The sequence below is a fragment of the Apus apus genome, chromosome 15, assembly GCF_020740795.1.
Source record: "Apus apus isolate bApuApu2 chromosome 15, bApuApu2.pri.cur, whole genome shotgun sequence".
NCBI classification, from domain to species: Eukaryota; Metazoa; Chordata; class Aves; order Apodiformes; family Apodidae; genus Apus; species Apus apus.
The window spans coordinates 1,579,403-1,605,039 of NC_067296.1; the positions used below are offsets into that span (position 1 = coordinate 1,579,403).

Consider the following 25,637-nt stretch of genomic DNA (forward strand, 5'->3'; position numbering starts at 1 on the left):
TGACATGTTCCAGTTCTTCAGCTTTCTCATTCTGTGGTGCTGACTGAGCCCCTCAGCTTAGCCTGCAATATTTATTCTGGTGGCTCTAGGATATTGACCATTAGAGATTATTTTGCCTTAAATAATTCATCAGTGTCCTGCTGCACAGCAGCCTGTTCACACATGGCATTGCCCTCTCGTCCCACACTCTTGCACTCCTTTTTCTGCTGTAAGTGGACTTGAGAGCTCCTTCTATGTCCAAGAGCTCCTTCTGTGTCCAAATTTAAACCACCTTGTCTTGACTTTCCTTGGAGACCAAGGTCAAGTAACAGGGTTGTAACCAGTTCTCCCATTGTCACATGTGCCACGTCAAGAGCTCTGTCCATGTCAGGGAGTGATGATGAGGAAGAGGAGCTGCAGCTGCTTTCAGGTACAGGATAGTCCTCTACCTGTTTCTGAGCAGAGCTGTTGCTCCCTGATCTCTCATCTCAGTTGCTTTTCCCCTTGCCTGGTGCAGCTGTGCTGAAGGCACAGCAATGTCTTCACTTCCCATCCTCAGGGGATGTGGAAGCTCCTTGCTGCCCCACAGCAGCTCTCAGCTCCTCGCTGCAGCTCAGAGCTGCTGGTGCTTTGTTGGGGTGCACTGACCTTCCCTGGCACTGCCTCCAGTCTCCTTGGAGCACAGCTCAGTGGGGAAGGGCTGGAAGGTGCCTCCTGGGGCTGCCTCGCAGGGTCTGACTGTCCTGCCAGCACGTGGTCATCAGCTGTGAAACCAGGGAGCCTGGAGGTGTCCTCTGTAACTTGCTTTTGTTCTTTCATTCCAGTTGATAGGAAGGAATCCTGGTTTCTGTTGGTCTTGGTGTGTGTTACATGTAAAAAAAAACCAAAAAAAACCCCATCCAGTCTGTGTGATCCGGACCCTTTGATAGGAAAGATACTGGGACTGTCTTGGGGGTTGTGATCTGCCAAAGAGCTGGGCAGCACTGCAGGGTCTGCTGCCTGCTGGGGGACCTGCCACAGCAGCTCTGAAGCCTGGGAACTGGGGAGGTGGGAAATGTGATCCCTGCTCTGAACAAGGGTTTGTGGGAATTCTGGATGAGTAAGATGGACCCGTGTACAGGGGAAACTAATAAAGGAGGGAAGAAGTAGAAACATGGATACGTGGTATCATGGGAGTATAACCTTGGTGGGTTAATGGCAAGTCAGGTCTCCCAGGAGAGATGGGCTGATGGTTGGACTTGATGATCTTGAAGGTCTTTTCCTGCCTTGATGATTCTATGACTCTGTAAGAGCTGTGGAGGCCTTAGAGGAGTCCCTGGGGGTGTGGAGAAGGGCTGCTCTCGTGGTTTCTCTGTTTCTAGAGGCATTTGGCAAGTTGTGCCAAAGGCTTTCAGGGACCCTGGGTGAGTGATCCCATGAATGAGGGAAGCCTCTTTACATGCTTGAGGGTGGGTGGGGGGGGGGAAATAATCTAACTGGTAAGATTTATCCAGGAGTCTCACAGGGAACTGCTGGGAGCCATGGTGTCCAGTGCTAGTGTGTCCTGGTTAGGAGAGGCAGTGGGTGAGTGCAGGGAATCTTGCCCATAATGACTGTGACTAGTAAGGCTGAGGCTGCTGGTTGATCCAGAGGAAGGTTCAGTGCAGCTGGAGTGGACTTGGAGCCTGTTGTGGTTGAAGATCTCAATTTCAAACCTGCTGCAATTATCTGTAGCTCCAGAAGCAGCTTGACCTCCAGCACCATGTGCAGATGAGCTGCAAGTGTTGCAGAGTGGTTGCCAAGCTTGTCTATTTGTAGGTAAAGTTGGTCTACTTTGTTGTTAAATTTGGGTTCTTCTGTAAACTAAAAACTCCAGAAGAAGCCAGGGGAAGGGGGGGTGGGATTCCTGTGCTACTGTAATGACTTCCCACAAGAACCTGTGTGGCAGTTGGGACCTGTGAGAACAAGGGTGTGAAACGGGGATGGAGCAACAGCAGCTCAGGCGGGGGGGGGGGGGGGTCACACGTGGCAGGCTGTGGTGATTACATTAATTAAGCATTACATGGCTTGGGGCACTTAGAAGAGCTCTGTGCAACACTCGGGTGGACCTTTGTATGTGCTTTGTGATGGGGGATGTTAAATGTGGGGAGTGGGGACCCCACTGCATCCAGGCCCCCTGCCCAGCCCAAAACATCTCCCTTTGGCCAGAAGGAAAGGAAAAAAAAAAAATAGCAACAAAAACCAGGCATTTCTCCAGGTTGTAAAGTTGTTGGCTTGTTTTTAATGATGGCTGTTGGGAGTTGCTCAAAGGTTGGGGCTATCCCAGTCCCAGAGAAGATGGCAGCAGATGAGTGTGATGGTGCCATGTGGCTGTGGTGTTCACTGTGCATCCTACCACACCTAAAGGACACAGAGGGAGTAGCATGGGGGGGGAGGGGGGTGTCTTAATTACTATCTCTGATTTCATTTGGTCCTTTGCACTCCTTCACCCATCATGAGACATTATCACATTTTTACTTTTCACTACAATTCAAAGTTCTGCATCTACCAGCCTCTGACTGACTCTGTAATATGTCTGTAATAGTATTTTTTTTTTATGTTTAAACACAATAAACAGCTTGGCTATGGAAATCAGTTATGAAAGACAAAAGTATAGTTTGAGACCACATGAGATGCAGTCCTAGTGGGCTTCACCAGAAGTATCTATTTGTCCATCCTGCTTCACCACAGCAGTAGTTGAGGACTAGTTAAAAACTCAGAATCCTAACAATCCTTCTGCTCCTTCCTTCCTCAGCCTGCTAATGAGGAATATTTTTAGCATGGTTGTCAGCCTTGGATTTATTTTTTTTATATAGCTGACATGACAAAGCTGTGCTTGTTCTACACTGACTGGACATTCTGAGCGTTGCACTGAATGAAATTCAGCTGTGGGCAGAGGGGACCTCATGGTGAGAGAGGAAGCAGTTCATGTGCTGACATGAATGGCACTTCAGTAGAGGGCTGGGCTTCACCCCTGCCCTGCATGGCCAGGAACTCTTCTTCCACTTTTAACAAGATAGAAATAACAGCATCCTAAACCATTCCCTACTGGAAGAGGGAAGAGCAGAAGCTGCTGTTGTAGGGAGAGACATGTAAAAAGTTACCAGCCCAAAGCTCAGCTGTTTTTCCAGCCTTTACCTGATGTTCAAGTCTCAGGTGTGTCTCTCATGGCCTCACTCTCTGGCACTTTGCTCCTTGCTAAATACTTGCCTGGGAAGAAGTGAGCAAAACCAAAATCTGAAGGCATATAATGTTTGTAACATCTACAGGGGCTGGATTTAGTTGTATAAACAGGCCTAATTCTTACTGTACCTTGATTATGTCAGCAAAATATGACGACCTCACTCCAAAGAAACATTTCCATTCTCCTGAAACCCAACGTACAAATTCCACAATCTAGTTACACATGCCACGTAACAACAATTCACCTTTTCCCAGCATCCTGACAGGGGCAGAGTGCAGGCTACAGCTACACATACTTTTCAGTAACCCTTGGTTCATTGGTTCTTGCTGATGGGAGCTTAAAACAACATTATATGACATTACATCTTTCTAGCATGAATGGTTCCCCAAACAAACAATTATTCCTATGATTATGTTGGGTTTGTTGTTTGGTTTGCTGGGTTTGGTTTTTTTTTTAGACCCATTTATTTTGTCTTCAGATTGTCCCAATCTAGGGCTTGATGGTGCCAAGTGACATTTATGGTGGCTGATTTGGTGCTTCTTGAGCTTCTGCTCTCCACCCTTCGACCTCTTGGAGTGCTCAGGGTTCCTCATGCACTGTGCTGAGTGGCAGCGTCGGGTAGTTATGAATGTACAAAACATCTGACCAGCAGGTATTGGAAAATTGTATCCAGGAAATCCCCTGGATTTGGTAATAAACTAAGAAGATCTTTTAGAATGGTTCAGCATCAGAATGTCTTCTGCTCACGATACTGAATTGTTCCTGTTCATAGATTTCATGATCTTTAACTCGTTTATGAGACAGCTATTAAAAAAATGGTTCTGTTTGGAGGTGGTCTAGCTACACTGGAGAATGCTGGGTTTACCAGGGAGCACTGGTGCAGGGAACTGAAGGCTTTCCCAGGTCAGTTGACACCTGTCTTGAAGACTCTGCAGTTGGCAGTGAGCCTGAGCAGGATGGCAGACCAGGACTGACACGGCCCCGGGCTCTAGGAAGGAAAGAGGCTCCAGACTGCAGGGCTGCCTGCGTTTTGTTCCAGTTTTCCTGCTTCTTTCAGTCCCAGGCTGTCCAAAACCAGTAGGTCACTGAAGTAGTTTTGTTTGGTAGGCTTCTGAACGCTTTGATTTTTTTTTTTTCTTTCCCTTTATTTGTTCTTTTTGTGTGTGTCCATAAGTCCTCACCAGCTCCACGAGTTGAGTCGTGCAGCTGTGTCATACCCACTCCTGGACAGGTCTTTTGTAGTACACAACGTTCTGCTGCACCTCTTTGTTTTTAAACTGGAAGATCGTGTAGACCAGGACAAGGATACACAGGGACAAGATGCAAGGGATGACCACAGCAATGGCATTGACAGTGCTGGGCACGTCGTTTATTGTCACCATGATGTCCACGTCGTCGTGGGGGAGGCGTCTGTCCTTGCTCCGGTCAACCTCCTTCTGGTTGCAGCCCATCCAGTCCTTCAGGATGGACCTGGGGTAGCCTGGCTCCACGCTCAGCCGCTGGTTGTCGAACTTCCAGTACTCCTTCCCCTTGTAGAAGTAGGTGTAAACTAGGAGAGAGAACAGAGAAGGTGTCTCAGCACACTGTGACCAGCTCGGTGAGCTGTGCTCCCGTCGGGACGTGCGGAGAGGCTGGAGGTGGCACCTCCAGACACAGGGCATCCCACAACCACGGAAAAGTGAAGGTGGTTTTGGAGCTCAGCTTCAAAGGAGGAGCTGTAACCCTGGCCTGTGGGTGCAGTGCTGCCCACAGGGCACCACTCCAGCTTGGCCAGGACAAGCTGGGAATAAAAATCTCACCTAACTGGAAGTGCTCTGCTGTGACTTTTCACTAAAGCATCTGTAACTGTGCTCATCATTACCAAACAATTAACATCACCTGCAGAATGACTCTGTGTGTCTGGGGGCAACAGGGTTTGGAAGAATATATAAAGTTTCTGTTCACCCAGCTTGAGGCAGCAAATGCTAAGATGAGGAGTCCTTTTGGCCACAGAATCCAGAAGATTTGGCTTTTGCTGACGAGCAGACTTGTCCTGCTGCTAGTAAAAGGCAGGTTTATGCTACATGTCTTCTGAACTGCCCCTCAGCTCCCCAGAGGACTCATTTTCTAATCACTCTCAAATGATTAGAAATAAAAAAAAGGAGAAGGGAAGAGCAGGGAAAGTGTTGGGTCTCCAGAGGCAGGGAAAGTGTTGGGTTTCCTGCATCTGTCCTGCAGCTGGGCTGGCCCTCCCTGCCATCCTCCAGCCTAGCCCAGCCCTCATCTCCCACTGCAGCCCCAAACTCAAACACAGCCCCAGCAACACAAGCCCCTTCTCTTGGTGCCTTCCCCAGCTGGAAGGAGAGGAAGAGCTCTTCAAATCAGAGAGATAAATATGCTGGAAGGAGCCTCTGGAGGTCCAAGCCCCTGCTCAGATCATGGGTAACTTCAGAGCCTGCAACAGTGACTGAGTGAGTTACAGGAAGGAAACCAGGAGGGAAATCTAAGTTACAGTGTCCTCACAATCAGCACCCAGGAGAACTGGGGTAGGGAGTGTTGTGGCAGCAAAACCAGAAGTCCCCATCACCCAGAGCTGGCTTTACAATAATGTGGTTTGGCAGCTGAGGAGGAAGATGAGTTGGGATGAGGGTCAGGAAGGATCTCAGCCTGTGGGGCCTCATGGGTGCCAGTGGGACCCCAAGACTTCTGAGATTCGAGTCCCATCTCAGGACCTACTCCCAACACCCCCCATCCAACAGACAAGCTGTTACCACTGGCGCAGGAGCAGCGCTGCAGATACATACAGCCCTCCTTGCTGATAAAAGCTCCCTGTGGAGCCTGAGGGATTCCTCTCCACACGGTGATGGGCTTGGGGTATCCTGGGTCCGTTGCTCTCTTGTCCTCGTTGTACCTCCAGTACCTGTCCCCTTTGAAGAAGTAGGTTTTGCCCACGGGCTCCCAGCGCAGCGCCGTGTCGATGCCCTCCCGGGGCAGGCAGCTCCCCAGCTCCACCAGGCTGTGTGGGTAGCCTGGCTCTGCTGTCACCTCTTTAAAAACCCAGTATTTGTCTCCTAGAGATGAAAGGGGTGGGGGGACACAAAGAACACACGGATTTGCCTCGTTAGGAGCTGACTGGATGGGAATGTAAAACAGCCACAATGACCCGCCGCGTGTTCGGGACCTCCAGGCTTGACTGTTGTGTGGAAAAGCTGCTCCTGCTCCTCCACCTGAGACCTGGTTTCACTTGCTGCTCCTCAGCTCCAGGTGGTGAACAACCCCTTCCCATTTACCTTCTCTAGGCCAGTCATGAATTCAGACACCCCTCACACCCTGTCTTTGCCTGTTGCTCACTTCTGTTGCCTCCCTCAAGTCTGAATGCAGTTTATTGAGCTGAGGGACTGAAGCTGCAGAGAGATTCAGAAGAGCAGGCATGGCATGTTTGGCCAGGGCCACACTGACACTTTCCAGCCACCCTGCCTTGCTTGTAACTTGCTCCCAAGTGACAGGATCCTTCTCAGACACTGTCACAGCACAAGGAGCTAACAAGGGGCCTCAGAAGAAGGTTGGTCTTGTTGTCTCTTTAGGAGCCCACTGTCCAGAATCGTGGTCTGGGAGCGCCCTGTACCCGGAGAGGCCCCAAAACACGTTCAAGGAGACAGGCTGAAGCTCCGTGGGAAACGGGAGTAACTCCTCGTTAGCACAGAGAAGCCAACTCCCATGTCCACGTGTCCAAGCCCACAGCAGAGGGTTTGGAACTAGATGATTTTTAAGGTCCCTTCCATGACTCTACGACTCCACTAATCAACACCAGCTTTATGTTGCCCTGGCAAGACCAGCCTGGAAGTCACCAGCTTCACCCCACGGCAGCAGAGAGTGCTGGGGGGTGTGGGGAGGGGGTGGGGAGCTGCACTGGCTGTACCTTTGAAGAAGACAAACTTCCCATCGGAGCGCTCGTAGGCAGCGTCGATCCTGGCGGGAAGGCCCTTCCAGAACTGCTCGATCTGCATGGGGTACCCCTCCTGCACGCGGCTGTTGCGCAGCCGCCAGAACCAGCGGTCCTGGGGGAACCAGAAGCACCTTCAGACTCGTGTGACCTCGCAGGCAAACCAGGCTGGGTGTCCAGCACTAAGCACTGCTCCTGCCCGCCCAGTCCCCATCACCATCACTGAGGTGTCCTGGATCAGATGGCAGCTCCAGCCCTTGGGTGTTGGTTGCTGGTGCTGTGGAAGGGGGTGCAGAGAAGGAGAGGGAAGAGGAGCAGGGGGAAGCAAGTCCACAGTCATAAGCATTATGAACTCGTCTGTGAGGGACCACTTCGTGTCTCATCACTGGGGAGTCACACCCGTCCTGCTCCAGCTGGTGCTCCATTCTCAGCCCCCGGGAGAGTCACACATCACCTGGTGACTGCATGAAGCACACAAGGTCCAAAGGCACAGAGGAGTTATTAAATGCTCAGACAGCTGGAGCAGCTCTGCTCTGGAGCCAGGCTGGGGGAGCTGGGATTGTTTGGCTTGGAGAGGAGAAGGCTCCAGGGAGACCTTAGAGCACCTTCCAGTGCCTGAAGGGGCTCCAGGAAAGCTGGGGAGGGGCTTGGGACAAGGGCAGGGAGGGAGAGGACAAGGGGGATGGATCAAAACTGGAAGAGGGGAGTTTTAGGTGAGACATGAGGAGGAAATTCTATAGTGTGAAGGTGGTGAGAGCCTGGCCCAGGCTGCCCAGGGAAGCTGTGGCTGCCCCATCCCTGGCAGTGTTGAAGGGCAGGTTGGATGGGGCTTGGAGCAGCCTGGGCTGGTGGGAGGTGTCCCTGCCCATGCAGGGGTTTGAACTAGATGATCTTTAAGGTCCCTTCCAACCCAAACCAGTCTGTGATTCTAGGAAACAGCCCTTTCAATAGGAGACCGTTAGTTAAGGCAAAAGGGACGCTCAGGGAGGAGTCAGAGCAGGACAGAACCTGTGAGACTTCTCCCAGATACTGTCAATTTAGGCATTTTCTGCAACTGATGTGGTTTGTCCATTTAATTACCTTCCATATATCCCTCTCCACCTGCACCCCCACTGGGCAGAGGGAAAGCTACAGGTATTTTGGGAATGGGATCATGGATTTCCATAGTCAAAGCACTCTGGCTTTGGTTATTGAGCAAAACTGGTCCTTCTTCCCTGGCTGTAGCTCACAAGCAAGGTTGACTCAAACTCCCCATGAGCTTCAGGTTGGCTGAGTGCTCCCTGGAGCTGGATGCATGCAGTCCTTGGAGGCAACACCCTTAATCCCTGGTCAGGTTCTGGGTTTGCTCCCTGGCTTTGCTGGTGGCTTCTCTGAGCTTGATGGTGTCTGAATTCCCTGGCAGTGCATCCAGTTCACATTCTGGTGCAGAGGCTGCCTGGGCATTTTGTGGATCCCATCAGGAACTGTTTCCAAGTACTACACAACCAACCTGCTTACATTGCCTTCTAATATTGCTCATTCACAGGTTCCCAGGATGTCAGGGGTTGGAAGGGACCTCTGGAGAGCATCCAGTCCAACCCCCCTGCCTGAGCAGGACCAAAAACACTAGGGCAGGTCACTCAGAAAGGCATCCAGACAGGTCTGGAAAGTCTCCAGAGAAGGAGACTCCACAGCCTCTCTGGGCAGCCTGTCCCAGGGCTCTGTCACCCTCACAGGAAAGAAGTTCTTCCTCATGTTGAGGTGGAACTTCCTGGGCTCCAGTTTGAATCCATTGCCCCTCGTCCTGTCCCAGGGCACAAGTGACAAGAGCTTGTCCTGCCTTCTGGAGGCCTCATGTATTGATAGACATTCATTAGATCCCCCCTCAGTCTTCTCCTCTCCAGACTGAACAGCCCCAGGTCTCTCAGCCTTTCCTCTTGAGGCAGGTGCTCCAGTCCCTTCATCATCCTGGTGGCCTCCCTTGGACTCTCTCCAGTAGATCCCTGTCCCTCTTGAACTGGGGATCCCAGAACTGGACACAACACTCCAGGTGAGGTCTCACCAGGGCTGAGTAGAGGGGCAGGAGAACCTCCCTGACCTGCTGGCCACACTCAGTGCACCCCAAGATAGCAGCCTCAGCCTCAGAGGGACTGAGCTGTTTTCACAGACACCACCTTAAACTTCTATAAATCTTCTCCAGCAATAAAACTAAAGAAATACTTGCAAATAAGCAGGAATTAATCCTCAGTACCTTGAAAACAAACATTTCTCCTCTAAAGAGAGCCACGGTGTTAAAGTTGCCATCACAGATGTTGGGTTTTGAGCCTGGAGGAGATGGCCTGTCACCCAGAGGAGGGCTGGGGGGTCTTGGCTGCCTCTCGTGTTTTCTTTCCGAGGTGGAGTGAATTCTGCGAACAGGAAGAGTGGGTAAAGGCCTGGTTGGCTCCAGGGGCTCAACAGGAGGACCTAGAAGTGAAAAGAAACATGTTCAGCAAAGTGGAGAAGCTTGGGTTCTCTGTCCTCCCCTCGTAGGTTTTTAACAAGGCCACAGGCTGGATGAGCAGCACTGGGAGGAATTTACACACTCATGCCCTAGAAATGGGGAGCAGACAAGATGCATCCATGCAGGAAAGATATTCCAAAGCAGATGAGTGGGAAGAGCTGAAGAAGAGCCACTATGCTTTTGTAGGTCTTCCCAGGGAGGCTGGAGCTAAAAGGAAGAAGCCACAGCAACCACGTTCCCAACGGCAATGAAAGGCAATAACCCTTGAACAGAAACATTTAGTGAACCACAACCAAACCCACCCACAACCAAAAAGTGAAGCAAAACCAGCAGAAAGGCTGTGAAAACCAACGCTGCAGTCTGAGGAGATCTGCAGGGGAATTTAGAAATTAGGAAGCAATGAATTCACTCCAGTTTAGTGACCAATCTGTGCTCTCAGAACAGCAGAGGAACCCTGGTGAACAGCCATGACAAGGACCACGCTGGCACTCACAGGATGTCCCCACAGGCACAGGTCCCCCTGCAGACCCCTCCCCAGCTCAGCTTTGAGACCAAACAGGGCTGCAGGAGTGTAAGGAGTTACACCACCACAGTGACACCCTGGGAGCAGAGCTCTGCTTTTAAACCAACTCTGCCTGAGGATGATTTCATTAACAGCGATTAAAACCTGGCTCAAATCTAATTAAGAGAGTCACCAATTTCCTGTTGCTCCTCAGAGAAGGCCATAAGTTCATATGGCAAGAGCAGAAAGCTACTAGAAGCAAGAGGTTTTGGGAATGAAATAAAATGGGATTTGCCTGTTCATTTGTATGGCTAGAATCACATGTGGGGTTGGAAGGGACCTCTCAAGGTCACCCAGCCCAGCCCCTGCAGTGAGCAGGGACCATTTTACCTAGACCAGGTTGCTCAGAGCCCCATCAAGCCTGACCTTGAATGTGTCATAGGATGGAGCCTCCACCACCTCTGGGCAACCTGTTCCAGTGCTTCACCACCCTCATAGTAATGAACTCCTTCCTAATGTCTAATCTAAACCTCCCCTCTTCCAGTTTTAAGCCATTCCCCCTTGTCCTCTCACCACAGGCCCTTGGGAAAAGAGAAGGACTTGGCCAGCAAGGATCTGGATACCCATGGAAGCCACATCTGTGGGACCAGAAGAGGACTCCTGCAGATGGACATTTGAACTATGCTGCCTAAAATGACAATGAGGTGCTCAAGTGCCCATGTCAACTTAGCTCCCACATGTTACCTTTTCCAAGGGTTTCTATAATGAGGGCTTCACATCTCCTGGAAGGGTGACTGGGTGAGTGAAAACCCTCCCAGCGAGTGACAAAGAGACCATCAGAGAAAACCATCATATTTAAGTGCTATTAAGGCTGTAATGGTAAGAATCTTGTGTGGGGGTTCATGGCTGTGATGTTCAGGAAGTTCCACTTCTTGTGACTTGGGCCAGTTCTGCTTCTCAGACACAGCACATGGATAAAGATACTCAAATCAAGAGCAATTCTGGATTTCTAGAAATAACAAACCAAAAAGCCCCACATGTGGAGAGGAGAAGAAGAGAGTTTTATAGAGATGAGAATGAGCAGTAAGATGAGGACATGACATTATTTTTCCCCCCTCTCTTTTAAAGGAAAAAAGAGCGAGGCAGGAATGAATGTGTCTGATGGGTCTCAAAGATGCAGAGAACCCGAGAGGGAGGTGCAGACTGGGGACTATAGTGCTGTGGTCACATCTAGAAATGTAACAGTTACAGAATCACAAAATCCCAGAGTGGTTTGGGTTGGAAAGGGCCTTAAAGATCATCTAGATCCAACCCCCTGCATGGGCAGGGACACCTCCCACCAGCCCAGGCTGCTCCAAGCCCCATCCAACCTGCCCTTCAACACTGCCAGGGATGGGGCAGCCACAGCTTCCCTGGGCAGCCTGGGCCAGGGTCTCACCACCCTCACAGCACAGAATTCCTTCCTAGCATCTCCTGCATGACTGGAGTTACACCAGGTCCCCTCTCCTCACCAGGGAGGACAGCTCAGACCCCAGGCTCAGCCTGCCCAGCCCTGCTGCAGGACAGTCACTGCAGCTTGCTCACATTCCACTTCAGTGCCCAAGGTCTGTCACAGCCTTCTCTGGAGAAGGGGAAAGTTAAAATAGCACTTGCACCCCTGGGGACTGAGGGAAAGGTTCTCATCAGCCCTCAGATGCCACTGAAGCAGAAGGCAGTCACTGGCAGGGCAGCAGCAGGTGCCCACACTGTGGTGAGGAGGGTGCAACCAGCAATTACTCAGCTGAACCAGAGGTTTGACTTGACTAGGTTTGCTAGAGCAGTGGAAAGAGATGACAAGGACCAACAACAGAGGCAGGGCCACTGTATGTCCCCAGGGCTTGCAACAGCCAAGCCAGGGCCAGCACTGCTCTGAGGGAGGTGCCCAGGACCATCAAGGCTTCCTGCACATTTTGCAGGTGCACTGCAACTTGCTTGGGTGCAGAATTTGTCATTTCACTCTTAAAACATTCCTCCTACTGCCCTTCCCTGCCAGCCAGGGATTTTTCCTTTCACCTCTCTTCCTGCTCTTATGCATTCTGGGCCTTCTGCTTTACCCTGGCTGAAGTCCTGTCTCCTCTTGTGCTTGCACAGGTTGCACTTTCACTTTTAATTGCTGCCTTCCCTTTGTCACTGCCTGAGGGTGGCCTTACAGCTACAGAAAGAAGTATTTGCTTATATTCAGGTTCAACCTCCTGTGCTCCAGCTTGTGCCCATTGCCCCTTGTCCTGTCCCTGGACACCCCTGAGCAGAGTCTGGCCCATCCTCCTGCCACCCCCTGCAGATATTGACCAGCACTGATCAGATCCCCCCTCAGCCTCCTCCTCTCCAGCTGAGCAGCCCCAGCTCTCCCAGCCTTTCCTCACAGGCAGATGCTCCAGTCCCCTCAGCATCTCAGTGCCCTGTGCTGGACTCTCTCCAGTAGCTCCTTGTCCCTCTTGAACTGGGGAGCCAAGCACTGGTCCCAATATTCTAGCTGTGGCCTCCCCAGGGCAGAGCAGAGGGGCAGGAGAACCTCCCTCAACCTTCTGACCACACTGTTCCTAACACACCCCAGGAGGCCACTGTCCCTCCTTGGCTGCAAGGACACATTGTTGGCTCATGATCATCAGCCTGTTGCCCACCAGGAACCCAAGGTCCTTCTCCCCAGAGCTGCTCTCCAGCAGGTCAGCCCCAGCCTGGCCTGATCCACGGGGTTGTCCCTCCCCAGGTGCAGCTCCTGACACCTGCCCTCGTTGCCCATGCACTGCTGCAGAAAGACTCTGGTCTCCTGAGACACTTGAGAGCACAGGCTGGCATGGAGCAGGAGGCACAGACCCCAGGTGGTCAGTCATTACTACTCCCCACAGTGACCTGCCTCCAGAACAGATGGGGGCAGGCAGGATGTGAGAGGCTGAGCAGCAGCAGAGATGACTGAGGGCACAAAGAGCTCCTGAAGAGATGCTGGCACCTTGGTGTTCATTGCAGGAACCTGTTACACCCACCACTGACAGGACCACGCAGGCAGGATGGCCCCCACATCACAGCCTCTACCACTATGTCTCCAAACACCTCCAGAGAAGCAGTCAGAGCAAATCTCTCTGAGAGAAGCACTAAGGGAGGGAGGTTACTGCATGGGTCTGCAACAGGGCCTGAACCTGGTCACCTCGTCCTGCCTGTGACCCCAGCACCAGAGCCAAACCCACCCCCGGGCTGAGCCTGCAGCCACTGCCACGTGGGAAGCAGGTAAGAAACCTCCTGGAGCTGGAAACTACGTTCTGGAGGGAAGCAACTTGCTGGGACTTTACAGACAGTGTGAGGAGAAGAAGACTTCCTTCCTCTCCATCACAACCAAGGCAAAGAATGTCAGGAAGCTTTTGGGTCACAGCAGATCACCTTCAGAGTGTGACTCCCGCCACTGGCACTTTGCCTCCTCCCTTCAAGCTTCCTCTGTCGCAGACCAGCTGAATACCAAGGTGACCTGTGAAGATAACACAGAGAGAGGAGGCGTTTAGGAGCCACTGTGTCGATAGGTGAGGACAAAATAGAATCGTGCTGTCCTCCTGGCTATTGACAGAGTGTTCCCTCAGCTGCACAGCACCTGCCTGAGGCTCAGCAACCCTCGGAGCCAGCTCGGGGTGAGCCAGGGGCTCTCCAAGCTGCCAGTGCAGAGGACACTTCATGGCACCTCAGGGGAGACAAGGATCCACCTGCAAACAAAGGCCTGGCTTTATCCTCTTCATCACAGAATCCCAGACTGGTTTGGGTTGGAAGGGACCTTAAAGCTCATCTAGACACAACCTCCTGCCATGGGCAGGGACACCTCCCACTAGACCAGGTTGCTCAGAGCTCCATCCAGCCTGCCCTTCAGCACAAATGTGGGGCAGCCACAAAGAGTCACTTCAAGAACAACTCCAGTAACATTCACTTCAAGAACACAACCATCATCCAGCCAGCAGGTGGGAAGTGAGGCTTCTGAAGAGCACACAGGGGGGTCTCTTGGCCAAAGCTGAGCTGCAGCATGTCCTGCAGGACTGCACCAGCTGTCCAGGGATGCAGGGAAAGCTCCTCAGGTTCAGATCAAAATGTGGGATCTGAATGAGGCAGGGAGAGTGAGAGAAGCTGACCTGGCTGCTCTGCAGCCCCCAGGGCAGTGGGGAGAGGAGAGGTCCCTGCTGGTACTCAACCAGCTGGCTGCCAACAAGCTACCTCAGGGACCAGAGGTGATCCACCCACAACAGCTCGGAGCTCAGGAAGGACTTGTTTCCCTTGCTCCCTTGGTAAACCTGTCCCTTGAGCACCTCACTCTGGGGTCAGGCTTCAGCAGGGAAGGGAATTGGCTGTTTCAGGTACTTTGGTGTCCCTGTCACTGTGCTCTGCAGCCTGCTCACCAACCACAGCACCTGCAGCCTACCCAACAGCTGGGCAGTCCAGGCCCTTGAGATCATAGAATCATAAGTTTGGTTGGAAAAGACCTTTCAGATTATCAAGTCCAACCATTAATCATCACTGGGTGGCAGGAAGGGTTTCTTGAGCCCTTCTCACATAGACATTCTCCTCTGAACGACCAACTGCCAGCCAGGTGATAGAACATTCACCTGAAAGATAAGTGTCCATGGCTGAAACCCTTGCTCTAAGCCAAAGGGAATGCTCTCCTGGGGTCTGCAAGGAGGAGATTCACCTTGTGGTTGGGTTCTCTGCCTTGGGTGCAAGAAAACTGGCTCCAAAATTCCCAGACATAGGCAGGCAAATGATAGTTTGGGGCTCTGCCAGATGCTCCAGCTATGGTGCTTGCAGCCCAGTTTCCCTCTGGAAAAAACTTAGAGAAGCCTGACATCTGCTCCACTGCAAAACAGAACATTTTTTTATACTCAGAAGATCTGTAGGATGAGAGAAGTATGTCCTGGCTGGAGATAACACAAAGCAGTGTTTCTCCATCAGCTGAGAAACCTCCCAGGAGATCTGGGCAGCCCCTCAGCTCCCCCTTCATCCAGAGACAATCAACGTGATCAGATCCCTCCTTTCACACCCAACACCTGCAGCTCCATGGCTGGTGTGGGGACTGCTGAGCCCTCCTGGTGTCAGGTGGGCCTCAAGGACAGCACCAGGAACCAGATGGTCACTCCTGGGAATGGGGACCTGGCACACAGACTCAGGGGAGGCACCAGAGGTGGAGTCTGGTATTTCCCACTGGGTCCAACAGTCTCTGGACAGAAGGAAATGTGCAAATGAAGGGATGCAACACAGAGAGGGAGTTTGGTGTCCCTGCAACATGCCAGGTGAGAGGTGGCACCAGAGCAGACCCCTCCAGCCCTCTCAGTGCCACACATTTTCCTCCTACAAGCACAGCACCTTGGGCATGGATCCAACCATCCCAGACTTTGCAACTTCTATAGACAGGGTTTCAGATATTACTCTGTTCTCTCCCCACATTTAAGAGGACATCAGAAGGTCCTATGCCTCAGGTTTCCAGGTCCTGACAACAGCAAAGCTTGCTCTGCTGGTCCCACTTACAAGGCAGCATCACCTCACAGAGCATTTTGTGTCAGGTCTTTCTGTTGTTTCATCACAACCCACCTCACACATCCATGCAGGTGACACAGACCTGGGTTTGCTCTGGGGGCCACCACTGATGGGGGAGGTTATGAAACCCCTGCTTGCTGCACAGGAGTGATGAGGCTGGGAGAAGGTGGTATCTGCTCATGGACACCATGCCCTGCTGATCCTCTGCTCCTGGATGTCAGAGCTGGTGTTGCCTAGTTCCTTGGGCAGGGGCTGGGGTGGTTTCATGACCACCCTGGACCTCAGCCCTCGTGGGATGCAGCATGGACAGGAGCTCTCCTCTTGAGCTGCAGAAAATACATGTGAGGCTGACAAGTTCTCAGTGAGGTCTGGGAGGACCCAGATCACTGAGTTTGTCTCCAGGCTTAATGATTTGGTCTATCTTTGAGTGATCAGAAGACCTTTCCTCTGTGACCTTGGGCTTTGAAAGGGTCTTGAAGGTAATGTCACAGAATCATGGAATTGTCAGAGTTGGAAGGGACCTCTAGAGATCATCTAGTCCAACTCCCCTGCTAAAGCAGGATCCCCTGGAGCACATCCCACAGGGCTGCATCCAGGTGGGTCTGGAATGTCTCCAGAGAAGGAGACTCCACACCCTCCCTGGGCAGCCTGTCCCAGGGCTCTGTCACCCTCACAGGAAAGAAGTTTCTCCCCATATTTCCAGGTCAGTTCCCATGTTCCAGGTGTGCCCGTTGCCCCTCGTCCTGTCCCTGGGCACTGCTGAGCAGGGTCTGGCTCCAGCCTCCTGCACCCACCCTCAGATACTTGCAGGCATTAATAAGGTCTCCCCCCAGCCTCCTCCTCTCCAGGCTGAACAGCCCCAGCTCTCTCAGCCTTTCCTCATCAGGGAGATGCTCCAACCCCCCCCAGTCATCTCTGCTGCCCTCCTTGGACTCTCTCCAGCAGTTCCCTGTCTCTCTTGTGGACAGGAGTTTCTCCTGCCCATCATGTCAGCCCAGCTGCTGCCCAGGAATAGTGTCAGAAGAGTCACTCCCAACATGAGGCTGCTTCACACCTAGTGCAAAAGGGTGCTTGGAGCATGACGTGGAGCACAGGAGGACCAGTGCTGAAGGATGGTCAGCTTGGCTGTGTGACCAGGCCATGGCTGAGCAGGTCTCCTGCCTCCCTCTGCCCTGACTTGCTGCAGCCCTGACTCCCAACACGAGCAAAATTCAAGTCAGGGTCACAGGACCCCCAGGGACCTAGACAGTGGCACTATCTCCAGTTTAGTTCCTTCCTGGGCATGTCACTGGTGACGTGGGCACAGAAGGGCAGTGGGAGATGCCCTTCTGAAAAAGGCAGGTGAGGAACAATCCTGGTGTCTTGTCAAGGAAAACGTCACAAGAAGCACCTGTGAGAAGATGGAAAGGCTGCTGCCTTGTCTCAGTCTGCTCTGCCCTCATCACTAGCTCAGGAGTGGGAACAACATTTTAACCACTGACCTGACATTAACCAGGAGAAAGCACAAGCAAGAGGTCACATCTTTATCTGAGCTTTGAAATTAATCCAGCAGAAAATCACTTCACCATTCAACACATCATTTTATGATGGATTTAAATGTTGCTTTTCTAATGGACCAACACAGACACAACATGAAAGTACATTCAAAACGCATCATTCTCCAAAGAAGGAGGCAAAACAGACCTCAGCCCTAGCAGAGACTTTGCTCTTAGTTTAGCAACTTGGGTTTTTTCAGCAAGTTTGCTGATGACACCAAGCTGGGAGGACTGGCTGATGCACCTGAAGGCTGTGCAGCCATCCAGTGAGATCTGGACAGGCTGGAGAGCTGGGCAAAGAGGAACCTCATGGGGTTCAACAAGAGCTAATGCAGAGTCCTGCACCTGGGGAGGAACAACAAAATGCACCAGGACAGGCCAGGAGGTGATCTGCTAGAGAGCAGCTCTGTGGAGAAAGACCTTGGAGTCCTGGTAGGCAACAAGTTTTCTGTGGGACAACAATGTGCCCTGGTGGCCAAGAAGGCCAGTGGTATCTTGGGGTGCATCAGGAGGAGTGTGTCCAGCAGGTTGAGGGAGGTTCTCCTGCCCCTCTACTCAGCCCTGGTGAGATCTCACCTGGAGTGTTGTGTCCAGTTCTGGGCTCCCCAGTTCAAGAGGGACAAGGATCTACTGGAGAGAGTCCAAGGGAGGCTACAAGGATGATGAAGGGACTGGAACACCTGCCTGATGAGGAAAGGCTGAGAGACCTGGGGCTGTTCAGTCCAGAGAGGAGAAGACTGAGGGGGGATCTAATGAATGTCTATCAATCCATGAGGGCAGCAAGAAGGCAGGGACAAGCTCTTGTCACTTGTGCCCTGGGACAAGACGAGGGGCAATGGATTCAAACTGGAGCCCAGGAAGTTCCACCTCAAGATGAGGAAGAACTTCTTTCCTGTGAGGGTGACAGAGCCCTGGGACAGGCTGCCCAGAGAGGCTGTGGAGTCTCCTTCTCTGGAGGCTTTCCAGACCTGTCTGGATGCCTTTCTGAGTGACCTGCCCTAGTTTTTTTGGTCCTGCTCAGGCAGGGGGGTTAGACTGGATGCTCTTCAGAGGTCCCTTCCAACCCCTGACATCCTGGGATCCTGTGATTCTGGGTGGAATGAAAAACTGGAAATTTTAGTTTTGATGAAAGGATGCAACAGGCAGGGCAGTGGTTCTGGCTCTGGACTTATTTTGCATAGTAGGTTCCTAAATACAGCATATTGAGCACATGCTGCTGCACTGCAGAATGTCAAAGTAGCCAGAAAGCAGCAGAGGTGCTGGATGGACTTTTGGCCTTGCCAAGGCACAAGGAAGCAGGTTGTCCCTGTGGAAATCAAGTGCATCAGCTGAAAGTTCCTGCTAAACCTACAAGAAGGGTATTTTATTCAGCAGCCCCTTCTCAGCTGTAAGAAGCTCAGATGAAAGGATCTGTTCTCCTGTCTCCAGTTCCAGAGAGAAATATAACCTGCATTTTCCATCTTGTTTTTGTGAACCATCAGAATAAAAACCTAGTTTTAAACTAAACTTCAGGGTTTGGGTTGTAACACTCTGCTAAGGGTCGAAAGCTCTGCCTGGGGAACCCAAGCTCCTACTGCAGCTGCTGCTCCCAGGACTTGTTGTCCCTACAACCACCACCATCCCCAGGCTCTTCAGACCAAAGGCTCAGAGCACAGCCTCGTGTGGTTCCATGACAGCCAACAAACTAACTCCTAATGACTCCCTGTGCCAAGCAGCAATACATTCCTACTGCTTTTTTAAGCTGAGGTAAAATATTAAACATATTATATTACATACACTAAAGAATTTCCTCCTCATGTCCAACCTAGATCTCCCTCTTCCAGTTTTGATCCATCCCCCTTGTCCTCTCCCTCCCTGCCCTTGTCCCAAGTCCCTCCCCAGCTTTCCTGGAGCCCCTTCAGGCACTGGAAGGTGCTCTAAGGTCTCCCTGGAGCCTCCTCTTCTCCAGGCTGAACACCCCAGCTCTCCCAGCCTGGCTCCAGAGCAGAGCTGCTCCAGCCCTCTAAGCATCTCCATGGCCCTCTCACCAACTGTCAGGGCCTTGAGGAAACTAAAAGGTCTTCATGGCCCTGACCAGCATCACCCACTGCCTCCATCCCCACCCAGGAGCCCCATTCCAGTTCAGGCACTGGGTCCCTGTCCCAGCTGTGCTGGGCAGTACTGGTCCCCAGCTCAGCCATAACTGATACTGGCTTGAAGCACCACGTGGAGCAGCATGGCTGGCAGCTCCTTATCTGCTCCCTTCCCAACAAGGCATCTGACAACACAGAAACCAGTACTATTTCCTTGACTGCATTTTCACTGTCAGTGATACATTAAGATTATATTTTTTCTTTCTGATTAGTCAAAGTTCACAGGAACTAAGTCAACATTTAAAAACAGAAACAGCACAATGACATTTTAGCAGCTTTCAGAAACGAAAACTTGGGAACGTTATTGAATGAAGGTTAAATCCTTGTTACCCCAGCACTTTATTTCAAAACCATCCAGAGTCTCTGGTATCCTGACTATTTGCATATATATTCTATGTTAAAGTCTGCATCATGAAATGATTCCATGGGACAATGGCCATGCAACATCATCCTGGAAATGAACAACCAAGAGAAATCTCCAGCTGCACTAGTGGGAAGAGCCAGCTCCCCCTGGGGGTACTTCAAGCCATCCTATGGTACATGTTGGATCTTACTTGGCTCTCTGCCTTCCAGTGAGGGTGAAATGCACTCTGCAAACGTCTGGTTTTCCCAATGTCCAGACAGGAGTCAGGGAAACCAGCTCAGAGAGAGAGATCTCTTCTTTAGGCACCAACATCTGGAATCAGCCTCCAAGAACTGACACAGTTTAGAGCTCTCAGGTCTCACTGTGCTGCTTGAGGGTCTTACAGGGCTTGGCCCAAATTCTGTTAGCAGCAACTTAAAATTCACTGGCAGATCACTGATGCAAACATTGACTAGTGTCACTGATCCCAGCAGCAATCCCTCAGGAACACCAGCTTCCCCACTGACAACCACAATACAAGTGGTTTTTTAGGTGTGATTCATATAATACCTGCTCTGCTGGTACTGGGAGCCACGAACGTTGTCCAGCCACACAGCACAGTTACTCTATGCTACAATTACTCACTAACCTCTCTGTCAAGCCTGTACTTTCCTCAAAGAATGAAACCAGGCATGTTTGACAAAACCTGTTTTCCATGGGCTGCCACCAACTGTATCCATTAACATCGTCAAGCTCATGCTCCCCTTGACTGTGGCTCCTAAAACCTGCATTCCTCACTGCTCCCAGAGGTGCCTTCAGCCAGCAATTCTCTGGAAGTCCCTGTCTTTGCACCCATGATCCCATCACATCATCTGCAGTCCCTTGGTTTTCTCCCATCTTCCCTCTGCTCCTTTTCTCTCTCTTCCTTGAGCCCGTATCTTTGTGGCAAATACTGCACAACAATGTCCAGCTGGAGATTAAAAGAGCTCCCTAAGCAGATCCAAACTTTTTTCCCTCCCTTCTACACATGGAGAAAAAAACCCAAGTGCATAAACACTTTTTACCTTTCCTTGATGCTCCATGTTCTTTGCATCCTCCCCCTCTATTTCCACTGGCTGTTCCTCACGAACCAACCTTGGAATTGGCTGTTTTCCCCTTTCTAGTGCTCCTTGATATCGGGGACACGGTGAGGGATGGGGCAGCAGTGACATCATGGAGCTCTGGTTATCCCAAATTGTGCAAAGATCTTACCACTGGGACAGCTGGCTGATCCCTGGCTGTGGATCAAGGGCTTTCAGCAGTTCCCAACTCAGCTACGGCAGGAAATCCAGCCCACCAGCTCCAAGCATTTTGGGGTCTCCCTGCCCGTGGCTGGAGAACACACACCAGGCCCAAGCTCAGTGCAAACAGAGAAGGGGATGGTGCTGCTCACCGTAGATTTTCTGAATTCCTTGGAGGTCATCCTGGGGCAGCTTGAAGTTGTGGGTTTCCATGTACTGGTAGAAAGGAGCCATGATAGCACTGGGGTCGTTGGAGTGCTCCAGACCCAGCGCGTGTCCCAGCTCATGGACGGCGACCAGGAAGAGATCATTCCCTGGGGAAGGAAGGCACAGCCAGGTCAGGACAGAGCCACAGCCCCACCCAACCCCAAGCCCCACCAACTCCTCAAGGGAGGAGCAAACACTTTGCTATCCTACGGCACAGCAGGTCACAGTGCCAGGGGCAGCTCCTGGAGATGATTTTCACCCTGAAAGTCTGTGCAGGTTTTACAGTCATTGTCACAGAGTGGGCAGGAGGCTCCTAGCCCATGACCACCCATGTCCAGGAGCACCCTCAGACCAGGTAACACAGGCAGCTGCCTGGAGTGAAGGATACTGGCTGTAGACTCTTTTGTAGAGAGTTCACAGAAAAAGGCCAAGAGAACAGGCTGCTCTGGTGCCATCACCTGCTGCCAGGAGAGGTGAGAGCACTGCCAGTCTGCTCATCAAGTGGACATGGTGGGAAGGGAGCTTTGTCCCCCTTCTGGGTCCCCTGGTGCCATGCTGTGATCTGACCTGGCCCACTAAATCCTAGAGAAGATCTGCAAGGCACCTGGCAAGGCAGGAGGAAGGAGAGAGAAGACTGGAGGCCAACACCCCCCACAGCATGTGTGGTACCTGGGACAAGCCCATCTCCTCCAGCACAGGCTGCTCAACATGCTTTTCTTTGCTGCACTCCTGGCACTGCCGTGTCTGTGGGAGGAGGGGAGCACAGGTAGCACCATCCTGCAGGAGGCAGAGTCACACAGGGAAAGGTTGGGTTGGATCCCAAAGGCAGGAGGGAGAAAGAGGAAGGAGGAAAGAAGGGACATGCTCCTGACAGGAAGAGAAAGGGCTGAGGAGCCCTGTCCAGCCCAGAAGCTGGCAGGAGTGTGAAGGAGGGGTACCTTCAGCTCTGAGTTACAGGCACACACTCCTCTTCAGTCCCATGGATCTGGGACCCTCATCTCCTTGATCTAGAGTGGTCCCAGGATGTCCTACTCCGTGAGGGCACCTTGACATGGGAGGTGACACAGGCACTGCTGTGTGAGGGATGAAGACACAGCCAACAAGGACAGATGTAAGAGTCTCCCCATGCCAACAAAACACCTGAGCCCTCACCTGGGCCTGGGTGGGGCTGCTCTGCTTTTTCTGGCCAGGCACAAACCAAGAGCCCTCGTGACCAGACATGGGGAGGAAACACTTGGCAGCAGCAGCTCAGTGGCTGCTCTGCAGCATCTCCTCACAGTGTATCTCTGGTCCCCACATCTCCAAACTGCACCTTTCTTAGGAGGAACAAAGTTCCATTTTGTGTACATGGCTGAGCTCTAAGGAGCTGCTACAGTGATTCCTGCAGAACCATCTCCACTCATTGCTTCACTGTTACCCATAAAAATGTGACACCATAGGTTCAGAGGTCTGCAAGGCTTCACAGCAAGGTGCTTTGCCAGCATCTCAAGACAGGTACAGTCAGTAACAACCAGGGCTCAACTGGTCATATAGAATCATAGAATCATTAAGGTTGGAATGCACCTTAAAGATCATGTAGTTCCAACCCCCCTGCCATGAGCAGGGAACCCTCCCACCAGACCAGGTCACACAAAACCTCATCCAACCTGGCCTTCAAAACCTCCAGGGATGGGGCATCATCAGCCTCCCTGGGCAACCCATCCCAGTTCCTCACCACACCAAAAGGGTTAAATTGTCTAAACATCTGAGTTGGAAGGGATAACCACCTGAACATACAAAACATGTTAAAATATATAAATGCATCTCAAATAAATGTTCAAATACAGCTGTCCAAAACCATGAGGGCTAAAATTTAGCCACATATGTATTTCAAATCCCAGAATTTCTGTATTCAGGAAACCCAAATAGGGACCTACTTAGTATTTTTTTCTCGTCTTGCTGAAAATCCTGGTGTGTGCAAAGCAAGCCAATAAAAGGTCCAACAGCACAGGATAAAATGCATGAAGTAGTTTCATGGCAAAGTCTGGAGGACTGATCACCCTCCATGGGTTCTCAAAAACACACAAGCTCTGAAGATGCACCCAGTTGTCAAGTGGGATTTGAAGGCTCAACTCCTGTTGCAAATTAATGGATATAATTGATTCCTTCATCAATTGTGTGACATTTTCCTCCTTGCTGAAGCATTCAAAGAGTCTTGGCACTGACAGAACATCTAGAGCTCCTCTCTAGGTGAGTCTACATATAAATCTAGGTGAGTTCCTTGCCTCTATGTGCTAAACCTTTACCAGGAGCATAAGATCAGACACTATCTTAATTTAAATTTGTTTCAAATAGCCTTCAGTCACTTGTTTCTGCCCCAGCCACACACCAGCCCTCTTTACAGCTGGCAAACAGAATCACAGACTCACAGAATGGTTGAGGTTGGAAGGCACCACTGGAGATTGTCTAGTCCAACCCAACAGTCAAGCAAGGTCAAGCACAGCAGTTTATCCAGGACTGTGTCCCCTCAGGTTTGACCTTCATGTTTCTCAGACTGGGCAGCCCCGTACACAGCACTCCAGGTGTGCTGAGCAGAAAGGATCATCTCCCTTGACCTTATGGCAATGCTCTTCCCAAGGCAGGCCTGGAGGCTGTTGGCCTTCTGTGCTGCAGGGGCACGTTGCTGACTCACGTTCAACTTGGTGTCAGCCAGGACCCCCAGGTCCTCTGCAAAGCTGCTCTGCAGTCTGTTGGTCACCAACAAAGCCCAGGTGCAGGGCTTTGCTCACCTTCACCAGGTTCCTGTCAGCCCACTTCTCCAGCTCCCTGAATGACATCATTGCTAGTTAGTGTATTTACCAATTCTCCAAGTTTTCAATCATCTTCAAATTTCTGAGGGTGTACTCTGCTGTGTCTTTGAGGTCATTCTTGAAGATATTAAACAGCAGTGACCTCAGCATGGATCCCTCTGACACACACCCTGAACTCCCACCATCTCACAGTTACTGCAGCCAGGAATGCTACTGATCTTCACACTATCCACCAGCTCTTCCTTATCAGGTGCAGCAGATCACCCATCTTGGTTAGGTCCTTGATCACCAGTGAGACAACTAAGACCAACTAGATCTGAGATGACCAGCAAGCCCAGAAAGATGACATCTCATACCTGAAGAAGAACATCAGCACCAAGGGGTCAGACAGACCAGCTCTTCCACTATTGAGCAGAGATGCACTTTTCCTAGTTATCCTTATGAAAATCCATACCTGGAAACACAGACAACTGTGGAGAAGAACTGCTGCTGCCCAGTTTCAAAACACCTTTTGACTGAGAGTGGTGTGTGAGGGTGCCACAGAGCACGGGCAGCTTTGCTTCCTTGCATCTAGAGGTTAAGGACTCACTAAGAAATGAACCTTCCCAGTCCCAGCACAGCCACAGAGGACAGGCCAACACTGGAGTGGAAAAATTATTGTCCCAAGAGAGGATACATGGCCAGAAGGCCACTCAAACTGGAGTAGCAACGTGCTGGGATGTGATGGCTGGAGCAGATGAAATGGAGCTGGAGAGAATTTCTAGGAAACAAAGAGACCTCCGCAGGGAGTAGGACAAGAAACTCCTCTTGCTTCTCAATGAATAGTCTGATTGACAGGCTGTGGTTGCTTCTCCTGCTCCATGACCCAGCCCAAGATTTCTCACCACTGTTTCATCCCCTCTCCTTTCTTTTTCTTCTAGCCTCCTCCCAGGCACAAGCCCAGTTCTCCTCCTCCCAGCACACCCATGCCATCTGCCTTCTCCACTCTGCTGTATTCTACAAGAGGCTCCCATGTCATCTCAGAGGGCAAGTGCACAGCATGTGTTTTGTGGGAAGAGGAGAAAGGAGAAAAAAGTCTAAGACCATTTTGTAAGCAGAGTGCTTGAAAAATACAGCTCTGGATTCATCATCCTGGGCGTCTTGAGGGGTCAGTTTATATCAATAACATAGTTGAGCAGGAAGTTCCCCTTATTTTTGGAAATGGGAGTTTCAGAGTGGAAGAGAATACACTGCTCAGTTCTTTTTCAAAGGATGGGATGGGATTTGCTCTGAAAAGCAAACATCAAGGGATAAAACTACTGCCTGTCAGACTGTTCATTTCTTTCCTCCCTCAGCCCTGAGCTCAGAGCTGGGATGGTCTGTCACCCACTGCTGCCTGGCTGCCACCAGCTCACTCACAGGAGGCTTCAAAGGAGTCTCTACCTCTCCAATTGCTCCTGTTAGACCTTGAACATGCAGTAATGTCTTAAAGTCTCTGACCTTCATGTTCTCCACAGCTCTTGTCCAAACAGCACTCTTAATAATGTCCATCTTCTTGGAGAACTAACAGCCTAGCTTGATACTTCACCACTCAGGCCATCAGAGGGAGACTTTGCTTTCCTTGTTGGTTCCCACCATCTCCTGCAATCTCTCTTCAGCAGTGTCCAGTGACAGGACAAGGGCACAAACTGGGGCACAGGAGGTTCAAGTTAAACATAAGGAAAAACTTCTTTCCTGTGAGGGTGAC

The 25,637-nt window shown here is 51.3% G+C and overlaps 1 protein-coding gene across 3 annotated transcripts in view; it reads right to left on the reverse strand.

The window, feature by feature from the left end:
* Positions 1 to 4,154: 4,154 nt before the first annotated feature.
* MMP24 (matrix metallopeptidase 24) overlaps positions 4,155 to 25,637 on the reverse strand; it is a 47,292-nt gene continuing 25,809 nt past the window's right edge. For 2 of the 3 annotated variants that reach the window (XM_051633490.1, XM_051633492.1), the window contains 5 exons: positions 21,068 to 21,229; positions 9,334 to 9,548; positions 7,080 to 7,218; positions 5,965 to 6,231; positions 4,155 to 4,730 (listed from right to left, as the gene is read on the reverse strand). In XM_051633490.1, the coding sequence (XP_051489450.1) occupies positions 4,393 to 4,730; positions 5,965 to 6,231; positions 7,080 to 7,218; positions 9,334 to 9,548; positions 21,068 to 21,229 (1,121 nt within the window). In that variant the 3' untranslated portion in view covers positions 4,155 to 4,392. The remainder of the gene's footprint in view (positions 4,731 to 5,964; positions 6,232 to 7,079; positions 7,219 to 9,333; positions 9,549 to 21,067; positions 21,230 to 25,637) is intronic. The other variant, XM_051633491.1, reaches the window with a different exon arrangement.